The following is a 15,251-nucleotide window of genomic DNA, read 5'->3' on the forward strand; positions in this document are numbered from 1 at the left end:
TCAATATATATATCAATAAAAAAATTTAAAAAGAAGTTTGGTGATGTTTTTGTAGCCAGAAATATACCATAGGAACTTAACTCTTGTTTACATAAATTAGCCTATAGTAAAACTGGTTTCATTCTATATCATTCTGCTTAAAGTCACAGTTCCCAAGAACCACTTGATAATGTTATGTGAGGACTTACTGTGTTTATTTTTCACGTCAAAAAATTAGAAAAAAAGTTTTATAAAAACCAAGAAAAATATCTATTTTTGTTTGCTTGTTTTGAGACAGGATCTCACTCTGTCACCCAAGTTGGAGCGCGGTGGCACAATCACCACTCACCATGCCCTCCAACTCCTAAGCACAAGGGATCCTCTTGCGTCAGCCTCCTAGGACTACAGGCACATATCACCATGTTCATCTAATTTAAAAAACCATTTGTAGAGATAGTGTCTTACTATGTTGCTCAGGATGGTCTGGAACTCCTAGGCTCAAGTGATCCTTCCACCTCAGCGTCCCAAAGTGTTGGAATTACAGGCATGAGCCATGATGCCTGGCCCTCTAATTCTAACACATGGGCTTACACTGGTGCCCCATCTCTGTCAACATCAAATACATGAGGTATCCTAAAGGGAACTTGAAAGTTGGGTAGCCTGCATCACCTGACATTTTTTCATTTGCTTTCAGCTTATTGCAATATACCGCAGTTCACCTGAGCCTAGATAAAGGTATTTGTGGATTATATTATCTAGTTTTAACTAAACCAATGCACACAAATCAGCAGGTGGCTTAAAATATTTCCTGCAGGCCGTGCGTGGTGGCTCACACCTGTAATCCCAGCACTTTGAGAGGCTGAGGCAGGTGGATCACAAGGTCAGGAGTTCGAGACCAGCCTGACCAACATGGTGAAACCCCATCTGTACTAAAAATACAAAAATTAGCTGGGCATGGTGGTTCACGCCTGTAGTCCCAGCTACTTGGGAGGCTGAGGCAAGAGAATCACTTGAACCCGGGAGGCAGAGGTTGCACTGAGCCAGGATCACGCCACTGCACTCTAGGCTGGCGACAGAGTGAGACTCCATCTCAAAAACAAACAAACAACAACAACAAGAAAAACATTTCCTGCAATGAAATAGGAAAGCAAAGATAATGCAAGCATAAGTGGACAACAAGAAAATGGCAGAGCTGACCCTTCTACTCCCTGCATAAGTTCAGCAGCCACCATATTATCAGGTACGAACAACGACAACCCAATCTGATCTGACAAGAAGATAGTTGAATTGAAAATTATCTCACAGAAGACCATTAGAAATATCTGCTACCAATAACATTAAATATCACCTTGAGATATTAGCTAATGATGGTATGAAGTTATTGTAATTAACATATTTTAAAATGAAGCATCCAGAACATGAAGACAAACCTCTACGATTTTTTCATGTTTAATGTTTCAATGTTGCGAGTCATGTGATACTCAATCCAGTATGTCACAAAACACTGTTTTACATGTAATGATAAATGTTTAGAAGCCTTTTTGAGTTTCCATAATTTAACAGAGAAAAAACAAAAGTCTCATACCATTGCAAAATCATCTGTTCTTCATGCTACAGTAAAACTAGCTGCTCTAATGTGTAGGGAAAAAAAACTCATGTCAAACTAAAATGTATTCCTTTGTCAGCAAATATATTTAGAAGACATATAGAAAACATTGTTGAAGATTGAAAGAAACAAGCATTAGAACAAATTATGCAGTGTGGGAGGTTTGTAATACACTTAGATAGAAGTACAGATATTTCTAACATGTCTCAGCCTGAGGTATTTGCTAGATTCTATTTCAATAATAAAACCTCTTTTTTTCTGAGTCACTAAAGGAAAGATGTTCAAAGATGATATTTTCTGCAAAGTGGATGATTTCTTTAACAAAAACAATATTTTACAAGAAAACTGTGTAACTACCAGTAAGGTGATTGCTTTACCCTTGGACCTCTGATCTCCCACCTATTTGAGAAGTACTCTCCGTCTTCTTTTCCTGACTCTTTGTCTATTGGATCTCTAAATGTTGACCCTCAGGGTTCCATCCTGGAAGATTGTGGGGTAAAGTAGATTAATTTAACCAGATTTCCTATAGCAATAGGCAGATAAAGGGAGGATTCTAAAAGCTTTAATTACAGCTCTTCTATTTTTCACCCTCCCAAACCCTGATGCAAAGGCTCTGGGTCAGCTATTTTCTAGAATTCACCCTGTAGCAGAATTATTCTGAGGTACTCTTGCTGCCTAACCAATGCCATCCATTTCCTCAGCCCACAACCTGTCTGACTGTGAGGCCAGGCATAGTATACAATTGGGGCCATGGATTTTAATTCACAGATTACCTGACTAGGGCTGGAGTGGTCTAAGCATAAGGTGTTTTGTTCAAGGGCTCACCTAGGCTCTCTGTGGGGCTGGATATACTGGCCTCTGGAAGGCCTGAGCACTTTGAAGCTCTGTTAGCAGCCAAGAGCTATAATTGTAAGAAGGATCTGATGCCATTCCTTAGAGTTTATTAGATCACCAGAATTATTTGGAAATGGGAAATACATTGTAGAGTTTCCCTTTCTTGATTATTGTGAATAACAATATTTTTAAACTTTGTACTAAAGAATAATAGACATACAGAAAAGTACACATATCGGCTGGGTATGGTGGCTCATGCCTGTAATTCCAGCACTTTGGGAGGCCGAGGCAGGTGGGTCACCTGAGGTCACGAGTTCAAGACCAGCCTGGCCAACATGGTGAAACCTGGTCTCTACTAAAAATAAGAAAATCAGCTGGGTGTGGTGGCACACGCCTGTAATCCCAGCTACTCAGGAGGCTGAGGCAGGAGAATCGCTTGAAACTGGGAGGCAGAGGTTGCAGTCAGCCGAGATCACACCACTGCACTCCAGCCTGGGTGACAGAGCGAGAATCCGTCTCAAAAAAAAAAAGAAAAAAAAAAGAAAAAGAAAAGAAAAGTACACATATCCTAAGTGCAGCTCAGTGGACTTTCACAAGCTAAGTACACACAGCCACACATCAAGTAACCTAACACTTCCAGTGTCCATCCATGCTCCTGCCACTACACTGATTTCTAACATCAAAGATGAGCTGGCCGGGCGCGGTGGCTCAAGCCTGTAATCCCAGCACTTTGGGAGGCCGAGACGGGCGGATCACAAGGTCAGGAGATCGAGACCACCCTGGCTAATATGGTGAAACCCCGTCTCTACTAAAGAATACAAACAACTAGCCGGGCGACGAGGCGGGCGCCTGTAGTCCCAGCTACTTGGAGGCGGAGGCAGGAGAATGGCGTAAACCTGGAAGGTGGAGCTTGCAGTGAGCTGAGATCCGCCACCGCACTCCAGCCTGGGCGACAGAGCCAGACTCCGTCTCAAAAAAAAAAAAAAAAAAGATGAGCTTTGCCTTTTTTATTTTATATTTTATAGAAATGAAATCATGTGGTACATATTATTTTGTATCTGGCTTCTTTCATTCAATGTGACATTTGTGAGATTCATCCATATTCCTGCAGGTGGTTGTAGATTCTTCAATCTCACTGCTATCCAGCATTAAATTGTGTGAGTATACCACAATGTTTTATCCATTCTGCTTCTCCTGGGCATTTGGGTCGTTTCCAGTTTGGGGTTATTACTAATAACACTGCTAAGAACATCCTAATACTAGCTTTTTTGGTGGCCATATGTACAAATTTCTTAGGAATGGAACTGCTGGGTCAAAATATTCACATTGAATTTCTAGTTTTACTACAAAGAACATAGATATCTGATTTATTTCTACTCCTGTTCCCAAATACAGAAGATATGACTGGGAGGGCTAAATAAAGCATCTCTCAAAGTGCATCTAGGCACATCTTTCTTCTGAATCACCTGGAAGCTTGAGCAGGCAATTCTCTGCTCACTGAAGTTTGAGAACTATGTGTCATGGAAATAGGGGCTTTAGAAGTCAGACAAACCTAATTTTAACTCCCAGCTTAATCAGTTAATATTTGACCTTTGGGGCTGGGCACAGTGGCTCACGCCCGTAATCACAGCACTTTGGGAGGCCGAAGCGGGAGGGTCACTTGAGGTCAGGAGTTCTAGACCATCCTGGCCAACATGGTAAAACCTCGTCTCTACTAAAAAAAAAATACAAAAATTAGCCAGGCGTGGTGGTGTGCACCTGTAATCCCAGCTACTGGGGAGGCTGAGGCAGAAGAATCGTTTGAACCTGGGAGGCAGAGGTTGCAATGAGCTGAGATCATGCCACTGCACCCAGCCTGGGTGACAGAGCAAGACTCCATCTCAAAAAAAAAAAAAAAATACACACACACACACACACACACACATATATGTATGTATTTGGATCTTTGGGAAATTACTTGATTCTTCATTTCCTTACTTATAACATGAGGAATAGTAATGCTCATTTCATGGTTCTGCAGCCTAATTAAATGAGATAATACATATAGAGCATTCAACACAGTGCCCAATACAGTGTGCACTGTGAATGGTTGTTCAATTCCCCGACTTGCCCATGGAGAAAAAGGAGTGAGACCACTAGCCTCGAATCCCATATAGAACAATTACCTTATAACTAAACAATTTGGAGGTACAATATAATTTATTATTATGTGACTGTGCCTACAGTCAATATTAGGCACACTAGAGATGAAACACAGAAGCCTGCATGTACCAGGAATGGGCTTTCAACATCATTTGGTTGGCAATAGGCTGTACACATCATTCATGATGTTTCTATTAACCTATTATCGTTGTTGTTATTTTTCTTAAATGACAGCTTAAATAACCCTCAGCGTCCTTTTACACTGATGTCAGGTTCAGCATGCATGAATTACCGAGTAGAAAACAAAAACACCAAGTCAAAGACTTTGGCGGGAGGGAGGAGATTATATGAAAATGAATTCTGCTCAAAAGACTAGCCCCGTGTGGCCCTGCACATTATTACACAGGCACACACTACCAGGGCTCACTGCTTTATTTTCTAATCACTGTGTTTTCAAGTCTGACTTCAAGATCATTGAGTGCTAAACTGTCTCTTTATCCCCAAGCAAGGTCAGCTTCCCAGCCTCCCATACAACCAGGTTCATGCTGGGATAAAGAGGAAGGTAGGAATGTTAAAACAATAATGCTATGGTCTGAGGCCAGCAACGGGTAATCAGATCCTAGCAAGGTAGAGGCTGTTACCTGTGAGATTATTGGAAGAAAATAGGCCTAGCTTGCAATGACTTAGTTTGTTTCTACCTTCCTTGCTTTTTTCCTTTCCGTTCTTCCCCCCAGTGATCTGATGGAGTAACTCTTTTCCTGCATTCATTTCCCTTAGGGTCACTAAAATGCTTTGTGTGGGGCACCAACTAAAGATGCAAGAGCTTTGGTACTATGGCCTAACCCATTGCTGGACTTGAACCCTAAGTAGCAAGCTTAGATGGATAGCATTGGTTAAGAAAGTCCCCTATATCAAGCCTGTAATCCCAGCAGTTTGGGAGGCCGAGACGGGTGGATCACGAGGTCAGGAGATGGAGACCATCCTGGCTAACACGGTGAAACCCTGTCTCTACTAAAAAAATACAAAAAAACTAGCTGGGCAAGGTGGCGGGTGCCTGTAGTCCCAGCTACTCGGGAGGCTGAGGCAGGAGAATGGTGTAAACCTGGGAGGCGGAGCTTGCAGTGAGCCAAGATCTGGCCACTGCACTCCAGCCTGGGCGACAGAGCGAGACTCTGTCTCAAAAAAAAAAAAAAAAAAAAAAGGCCCCTATACTTCAAGCCCATACTGCCATGCCTCAAAGAAGGTCCAATGTTTCAAACTTCTGTAGCATGAAATAGATAAATTAGGAGGCTACTGTTCACATTAAGAAGAGATTCAACACAGGTTTCTCTAAACAATGAATAGAACACTCCATATATTATTTGGAATACATTCAACCTTTCTGAGGAAGCATCTGAAGAATAAAACAGAAGACAGCTGAAGTGGTTTGTACAACATCAATGTAAAATTTCAAAGTGCTTGTGAACATTTGTTATTCATATTTAGCCAATGTGTCTTACCATAAGATCATGCAACCTGTTTTTACCCCAAATGGATAAAACCAACAGGGGGTAAGGAATGGGGTAGCCCAGACTTTTGATAGGAGCATGAGCTCAAACAGAACATACTGCAGTAGACCAAGTTCCAAGGCAATGAAAGCTAGAATCACAGTCTAAGGATCTATCCAATCCATTGTGGGGGACAGAATGGAATCCAGAGAGGAAAGTGATTTGCTCAAGTGCACACAATAATTCAATGGCAAAACTGACACTGGAACAAGACTATGGGCTCCAGCAAGTCGAGATCAAGCTTCAGCATATTTGTCTTGCCAGTCCCCTGTCCTTTCACTGTGGGCTAGTTTAGCTCTCCCTGGCCAGATCTAGATTTGGCTTGATGGGCATTGGTGTGGAGCCCCAGAGGCCACAAGGAAGCAGATCCATTTGCCCTCATCAGGAACCATCCCAGCCTTTCCACTTCTCCCTACTCACAGCCTGGAGGCCTCAGGAGAGGACATATCCTGGGGCTGGACTCAACTACCCAGGATATCCCAGAATTATACTTCTGCATTAGCCAGAAATAAACCACCATGATTTTGCTTCCACCTTCACAGATGAAAAACAAAGGCTATCAGATGGAGAGGCCTTCAACTTTCAGTACCCTTCCTCTTATAGCTTATTCTTACCCAAACCATCCTTGCCAGCTTCCTCACCACCACAGTGGGAGAGGTGTCTTTTTTTCTCCCTGAAGCCAATCCTTCAACTTGTGCACTGGAGTCCAACCTGTACAGCCTAAGAGACATTCCCTTCATCAGTTGTCCCCATCACCATCACCCTTTCCCTCTCCCACTGGCTCTTTCCCATTTATATTTAGGCACAAGTTGCTATCATCTTAAAAGAATGAGCCAACCAAAAGATTTGACATCTTGGGTGGATGAAAGGAATGAAAAATACAAGGAAAAAAAGATGAAGGGAGGGAAGATGAAAGTTACAAAAGAAGGAAGGGGAATACCTAGTCTCTAGTAACCCTAAGGCCTGATTTGTCCACCTCTGGGTACTATACATTCTATCTGCTTCCTCACTCAGTCAAGCTTCCTCTTCCCTCCATGAAACTTACACTGCCCTTGGTCCCTTGATCTCCCAACTATTTGAGAAATACTCCTCTGTCTTCTTTTCATGATCCTTCTTCTATTGGCCCTTTAAGTAGTCTTTCTCAGGGTTCCAACCTGGGAAGATTCTGGGATGAAGTAGATTAGCTTAACCAGATTTCATGTAGAGACAGATGAATAGAAGGAAGATCTAATAGCTTTAATTACAGCTCCTCTATTTTCTCCCTCTAAGAGCCTGATAGGATGGCTCAGGGTCAGTTACTTTCTAGAATTAGCCCTGTAGTGGATTATCCTGAGGCACTCTTCCTAGGTAACCATTTCCATTCACTTCCTTCTCAGTCCAGAAACTAACTCAATTTCACTCTCATTCATTTCACTGCCTCATTTCACTTCCATCTCCTCCATGCTATTTCCCAGATCTGTATCTCCAGCTCAGAACTCTCTCCTGAATTCTCCAACCAAACATGAACCAGACATCTCCAAGTGGAAGTCCCCATGGCACCTCAGACATAATTCTCACAAACTCTACTTCCCTGGCGCACCCATCTCAGTGATGACACTCACTAGCTGGAGCCAGAAAACCAACTGTGCCTTCCTTGATGGTTTTTTTTTTTTTTTTTTTTGAGATGGAGTCTCGCTCTGTCACCCAGGCTGGAGTGCAGTGGCACGATCTCAGCTCACTGCAACCTCCGCCTCCCAGGTTCAAGCGATTCTCCTGCCTCAGCCTCCCGAGTAGCTGGGATTACAGGAGCACACTACCACGCCCCGCTAATTTTTGTATTTTTAGTAGAGACAGGTTTTTGCCATGTTGGCCAAGCTGGTCTCGAACTCCTGACCTCAAGTGATCCGCCTGCCTCACCTCCCAAAGTGTTGCGATTACAGGCATGAGCCACTGCGCCTGGTCCCTTGATCTTTCATTGAACCTGCCCCATGCTCAGACTTAGTTATCAAATCCTAGGGCATTTACCTCCTTAGTGTTTCCCAATCTATCTAGTTCTCTCCTTTCCCACTGTCCTTCTATAACTTCAAACTTATTAACTCTCGTCTAGATTACTGCAATAGTCTCCTAACTGAAATAGAATAAGAAAGGATAGCATAGAAAGTATAAGAGTGCAAAACATGAAGTAAGGAAAAGTGATGTTTGGTTTTAGTTATGACTACATATATGTATATGTGAACTGTGCAATGTGAAACTATTTATCACTGTAGGTCCTCAGAACTGATCCTAACAGGGCTGGGTAAGTGTCTAAGCTCCCTGTAAAGCCACATGTAGCCATTGAGCACTTGAAATTAGCTAGTCCAAATTGAGATGTGTTGCAAATACAATATACATATTGGATTTCAGACTTAGTATGAAGAAAATAATGTAAGATCTCACTAATAATTTTTATATTGCATGCTGACATGATAATATTTTGGATACAAAATTAATTTCACCTTTTTTTAACTTTTAAAACTGTGGACACTTGAAAATTTTCAATTACACATGTGGCTCATGCTGTATTTCTACTGGGCAGAGCTGTTTTAGTGTTCTAGGCCAGTATGTGCCACCCACAATGGGGGCTTAAGATCCACTCAAAAATAGATTGATCCTTTCCATGTCCCAAAATATGTTTTGGGGTCAGCAAGTGAAACCTTTTATTCAAATGCAGGGACTTGTCTTAACTTTGGGATTGGGTTAACAGAGTCCTCCCTGCCGAGAAGTACTTCTGCTCAATGGATAAAATACAGCTTTTAAGAAAGTCTAATATGTTAAAGTCAAACTTACAAAAAAGCTCTCTTAAGGGATTTCAGCATCCTAGCATGCTTCCACAAACCAAACTACTACCTTCTATCAAATGGAAATGCCCCTTTAGGGGCAAGGGCTTTGGATTCACTTCTTTTATTTCTCTCCACAGCACCTGGTGCATTGCTGTGTCTGGAAGTGGTTAACCACCTGGCTGACTGTGGATCCCATGGGTAAGGGGAATGGTAGGGGTTGGTAAAGATTGGTAGGAGACTCAGTTTTCTCTCAGTTATCTTCCAAAGCTCTGCATTGCTAAATACTTTAAATCTTCCTCACTGCCTGATTGAGGAGATATACATGCACTCTTTTGATTTCTATATGCTAAATCACCAAAATAAAACACAGAAACTACCTATCATATTTGATTTAGATTTATTTCTTCCATAAGGGTTTAGCATTAGGCAAATAGGGGTTGGAGGGGTAGTGAGAGAACAAACCTAAAAGAATCAAAGAAACTAATTGACTGATTCCATGCTAAATACACCTGACTAGTATCAATTTGCAAGACATGGATGTTGCATTTGGATAGAGACCAGCAGGAAGATATCTAATAATAACCTTAGGCAGAATTCCAGTTGACCACAGTAAATGCCCAAGGAAGCTCATGTTTGTTTATTTTCGCCAATATTGCACATTAAGAGTGTTTCACTTTAAAATGTATGCTGTTCTGGGTGGCTAAATAGATGGCAATATTAGCAAAGGAAAGCCATTGACGTCTCTGGAAATCTGATCATCTTTCTGAACACTAGCAGATGAGCATGCTACCTCCAAACTGACATAATGAACCTTCTGCAAGACAGCAGTCTCTTGGCACTGCTCCGCTTTGAAGTAAAACCCGAAATGAACTCCTCCTGCTAACGTGGCATATCGAACCAGCCCTTTTTTATTTCCAAAGCCTTCTCAGTTGATCCATAGTATATCCATCTTCATGGAAGTGACTATTGCAGGCTAGAATTACAATTCCTTCTGACAACAGAATGCACCTCTAGAAGAACTTGACCAAGGTCATTAACCAAATCCTCAAGCAGACAACTTTCAGGGTGGCTGGGCCTTGTTAGAAAGGGCTTCTGGGACACCTGCTGAGCCCAGAGGATCTTTCTAGGCATAATCTGAGGGCTAGGAAGATATGAGGACACAGTCCTTGCTCAGAGGAGTCCTTGTATCTCAGGGGCTAGGTTTCCAAGAAGGGCTATACATCATATCACCCAAGGTCACTCAGTTTCTCATCTTGACAGTCAAGCTTATGAGTCACCTTGCATCGTGTTTAATCAGGAAAATAGTAAAGAACAGAAAACAAGTCAAGAATCAAGAGTAAACACTGTAGCAATGTAAAGAGTTCTCAAAAGCATCTCAAATCAGAGCATCATGGTAAAATGGTAAGGGTAGTAAGATTACATTCCTAAAATACAGGCTCTATCATAAAACCTAGGTAATGTTTTTGTTATTTCTTTTCTAATTTCTTTATCAGAGTTATTGCATTCTATTTAATCGTCTCCTTTCTTATATGTTCCTCTAATGAAGAATAAGGCAGGTAGAGTAACTACAAGTATTCCTGTCAGAAAAACTTCCCCCTGAAATATAATTCAATCATATCCGCAATATTATTATCAATTTGTTACTTGCAGGGATCTAAAATTTAGACTGCTTTAAAGTCCTGTTTATTCACTCACGTATGCCAGCTCCCCACTTCATTTCAGCAACTGGGAGAAGGAGCCTGACCTCTGAAGGAGAATCCAAGTGTGGAGCTTCAATCCTAAACAGGCCCCCTGCAAACATTTCATACACCTTCCGTAGTTAGTTAAGCAACTCAGTAGCCACACTCTGATGATGGCTGTGGTGTCAGTGACCCACATGCAATTTGGAGCTATATGCCTGGGTGCTGGGAGAAATGCAGAATTTATACAGTTTGAAATATGAAGACACTAGCAAAGCTACAAGATCAACAGAAACTACTAAAAACCAGAAAGAAATGTTAATTTCATGTTTTCACTTGCTGCTCACTCTCTTCATCAACAAACTTTTTTGTTAAGTAGTTAGCATGTGCCTTCATTATTAAAGTAAGATCATTAGCAAAGTAAAGTTAGGCTATGAAGTATAAATCTAAATTTAGAATATAACCCTACAGTATCAAAGTTAGCTTATAAGAGAAGGGACTTTAACAATTTTAGTAGTGTTTTATAAATTGGTTGCAAGCCCCTATTTAAACAGTCAAATTTCAGTAGCCCATGATAATGATGAACAACATGGAAAATTTTGTATCATAAGTAAATCAAAGCAGGTGTTTCAACAGTTCAACTTCTGTACATCCCTATCATACCTATGCATGTGTATGATACACACACACACACACACACACACACACACACACAGACAAACCAGAACTGCCAAAATGATGGGAAGGGAATGTATCTCATTTACGAGTTTGTTATAGAAGAAAGATCTTCCACTTTTCAGGTGTAGAGCTCTGGGTTCAAATCCTAGCTCTCCCCTCTTCAAAGCAGTGTGACCCTTGGGCAAGTCACTTACTCTCTCTGAACCTCAGTTTCCTTATTTCTACAATGGGTAGGAGGTGAGGCTGTAGAGCACATTGCCAGCTTAGCGTGGTTCTTGTGAGTTACCATCTGGAATAAGCTGTCACAAGTGAAAGTGGAAAGTAACTTGGCCAGGCGCAGTGGCTCACACCTGTAATCCTAATACTTTGGGAGGCCGAGGTGGGTACACCTGAGGGCAGGAGTTCGAGACCAGCCTGGCCAACATGGCAAAACCCCGTCTATACCAAAAATACAAAAAAAATTAGCCAGGCATGGTGCTGCCCACCTCTAATCCCAGCTACTCAGGAGGCTGAGGCAGGAGAATCACTTGAACCTGGGAGGTGGAGGCTGTGGTGAGCCAAGATCAGGCCACTGTACTCTAGCCTGGAGGACAGAGTGAGACTCCATCTTATAAAAAAAAGTAACTTGAACTTTCTTCTTTCCCTTAAATTTCTCTGCCCATTCCCTCAGGCATTAGCAACCAAGAAGCAGCATAGCTAAGAGGTAAAAATGGAAGGAAAACTAGTAGACAAAAGAGACTGAAATGATGCACAAACTGGAGCTGGATGCTGTCTTTCTCTCCTCTGCCCTTTACCTCTGTCAGGAAGGTATGTGATGCAAATTTGAAGATTGCGGTTACTTTAAAAATATATTTTTGGGTTAGCATGGGCACACGCATGCACACACACACATACACACACACATATATAGTGCTGTGGCACAAGCCTGTAATCCCAGGTACTTGGGAGGCTGAGGCAGGAGGATCACTTGAGTCCAGGAGTTCAAGTTTGAGGCCAGCCTGGACAACAGAGTGAGTCTCTCTCTCTGTATTTATGTATATATATGTATATGTGCATATGATGATCTTGTAATATGCTTTCAGTGGTCATTTTTCTTTATGCTAAACCCATGAGTTGTTTAGTGACTCAAAGGAATCCCTTAGTAACAAACTTATTGGGATGGTTTGTGTCTCATGAGAACATAGACACTACATTGTGTATGTCATTCAGTAAGTGGCTAAAGTGTTAGGGTACAGTTACTATTAAACTGTCCTAAGAGAAAATATTTTTAAAAATAGAAGCATAGGGGAAAAAAAGTCCACAGGGCTCTAATATAACTTCCTCTGTATTTGTGCTTTTTAGGAAGTTGTTCTAAGCCTCCTTTGAACGCTTATTAACTCGTATTAAGAAATAACAGTTTTATGGTGGGTTGGCCTTCTCAACTGTGAGCCCTAATTTTGCAGGTTCAGAGAAAATGCTACATCACAAAATCCTTTTTAAAAAAACTCTTCCCAGGGTCAAACTCCACAGCCAATCAAAATATTCCACCTCTTAACTTGAGGGAAGTCGCTAAAGGAAAGGATAGCTTTAGTGTGTCTTTTGGATTGGGGGGCTCAAAGAGAGGTGTCCCCAAGTTCCACAAGACTTCGGACCACAGAAAACCCACCACCCATGCGTGTTTTTGATTCCTTGAGGACACATGCTGCGGTGGTTGGGAACGAAGTTTCACATCTACCTAAAAGATCATGACCAGTGGTAGAGAAACGACCAAATTTGGGAGAGCAGTTACGGTGCAGTTATGGAGGCGGAAGGACGCTCTCAGTACCCCGTTTCCACACTTTCATTCTTAAGGCATGCAGCCCCTTTCTAAATAAATGTAGTGTCCCCAGGTTCCACTACCTGAAGAGAAACCCTCACAGCACACTCTGGAAATGTTTTACAATTCATTTTAAATGCGTATTATTTCTAAGTAAATCATTGAGGGACTCCTATGTATTTATTTATTTATTTTGAACATTTTCAAACGGATGGGGAAGTTTTGCTTCCATGTCGTTTCCATTTTTTTCCCCCAAATTGGCATTAGGCACCAAAATCAGTTGAGGAACGAATCATTCCTTAGCTAGAATTTAAAACTTAACAAGGGACTCGTCCCGAGCTTGGTGAAGAGAATACCATTTTAAAATTGCACTGTAGGATTTTTTTACCTTCAGACAAGAACACACCTAAAAGGAAAAAGGCCCTCCCCTCCTCCCGAAGCACAAAAACACAGCATATCCCAAGCAGCCCGTTTCCTACCCAGCCAATACAATAACGCTTTGTAAACTGAGAGCAGCGCCCGGTATAGAAGCTAAGTATAAACAGCTGAGAAGGATTAGGCGGTAGCGCTCTTCTCATTTACATGAAAATCCTCTAGGCATCGTTTTCCTCGCTGGCTGCGGGCGCATAAGGAACTCTTTTATGCCATAGCCACGCATACATTTCCATCCTTTGTCTTTACTTACCAGTCGAGGCTGTGGGCATGTGTGCTCTATTTCCTCCATGGTTTCTGAGGGAGGCTCATTGGAAAGGGATTTTGGGATACCTGTTTCTGACTCAGCATCAGTGGTAACTACTGGCATGGCCAGTGAATGCTCCCTCTAGCTCTACACCCTCAGAGAGTCTCCTCCCAGGCAGAGAATGTTTTCTTTGTCACGTATTTTTCTCCCCGCCACCCTCCACCATCCCCCGCTTCTTCTCCCCTTTTTTCTGTCTTCCCTGGGGGAAGTAAAGAGGTTACCCCCCCCCCCGCCCCTTTCTCTCTCTCTCTGTCAGAAGGCAAGAGGCAAGGCCTCAGTTTATCACTATAACAACCAGACGACACTGAAGCGGCTGGTGCGGGATACAGTAGTTCATTTGCATAGAGCGCGCTGGTTGGCTACTGTCATCATAGTACCACTCCGCCGGGGAGCGGCCGGGCCCCATTGGCTGGCCCGCCGTACCCACGGGCCCGAACTTACTGCTTTTGTTTCTTCTGTTTAATTCAGTTGCAAAGGTCTGCGTCCTCTCTGGGCACGGGACCCGGGCTGCGCTACCCAGATAACATAAAACCGCTTCCTGAGGGGCCTAGGGCGCCTTGAGAAACAACATAGCAGACCTCCACTAATAAAGGACCGTGTCCCTGGGATGAGCTGGTGCATGATGTGCCATAGTCAGGATATTTGCCAAATAGGAGTCACCCTGAAGACAAAGCCACGTTTGGGCCCAAATTCATTGTGCTAATTGCCTGTGGGGGGCCCCTCCAGGCATTCACTATGGGCACCTGAGTGTTCACCCCCTGGACTTCATGCAACGCGAACCCTGGCAGATCCCCTTGTGGCCTGGTGTAGCCCTGGAGCCCTCCCCTGGGGCTGTCCAAAGGGGAACTTTGAAGGAGGTAGATTGTCTTTAACAGTCTGCCTCCTACTCCTGGCTGCCCTTTCCAGTTGCTTCCACTGTCAGCCACTCTTCCCCGTCCCCAGCTATTCAAAGTTTCCTCAAGAAGTCTTGCTGTTGGGTGCTTTTCAATACACTGTTCCATGCACTGCTCTATTATCTCTTGGCTCCTACTTTACTTGTCGTGGATCCCATTTCCTAAGTATCCTGCCCTCAGCCAAATGCTCATGGCAATCAGAGATGGAACGTTAACGATCAGGTGCTTTAATGTCTACATTATCTAGGGACATTCACACTTTAAGAGGAGCATTCTGAAGACACACACCCAAAGAACTTACCAAGGTATTCATTGTGAATTGTCACTTTCAATATTAATAAAAAATCATGATGATCGCTGGCATTTATTAAGCACAAGCACTGTGCTAAGTACTTTACCTACTTCTTGTTTAATCTTTGTAAGAACCCAAAGAGGTAGATCCTATTGTTTTCCTCATTTTACAGGTATTCACATTTACATAATTCTAAAATAATGCAGCTGGCATTTGAAGGAATTTTTTTTTTTTTTTTTTGCGAAGGGCGGGGGGTGGGGGTGGGGCGG

The 15,251-nt window shown here is 42.5% G+C and overlaps 1 protein-coding gene across 2 annotated transcripts in view; it reads right to left on the reverse strand.

Moving 5' to 3' along the window:
- Positions 1-14,103, reverse strand: part of PCYT1B (phosphate cytidylyltransferase 1, choline, beta) — a 91,045-nt gene extending 76,942 nt beyond the window's left edge. For both annotated transcript variants that reach the window (XM_033195638.1, XM_033195628.1), the window contains exon 1: positions 13,744-14,103. In XM_033195638.1, coding sequence (XP_033051529.1) covers positions 13,744-13,860 — 117 coding nt within the window. In that variant the 5' untranslated portion in view covers positions 13,861-14,103. The remainder of the gene's footprint in view (positions 1-13,743) is intronic.
- Between the last annotated feature and the right edge of the window lie 1,148 nt (positions 14,104-15,251).

The sequence above is a fragment of the Trachypithecus francoisi genome, unplaced genomic scaffold (assembly GCF_009764315.1).
Source record: "Trachypithecus francoisi isolate TF-2019V2 unplaced genomic scaffold, Tfra_2.0 Contig01603, whole genome shotgun sequence".
NCBI classification, from domain to species: Eukaryota; Metazoa; Chordata; class Mammalia; order Primates; family Cercopithecidae; genus Trachypithecus; species Trachypithecus francoisi.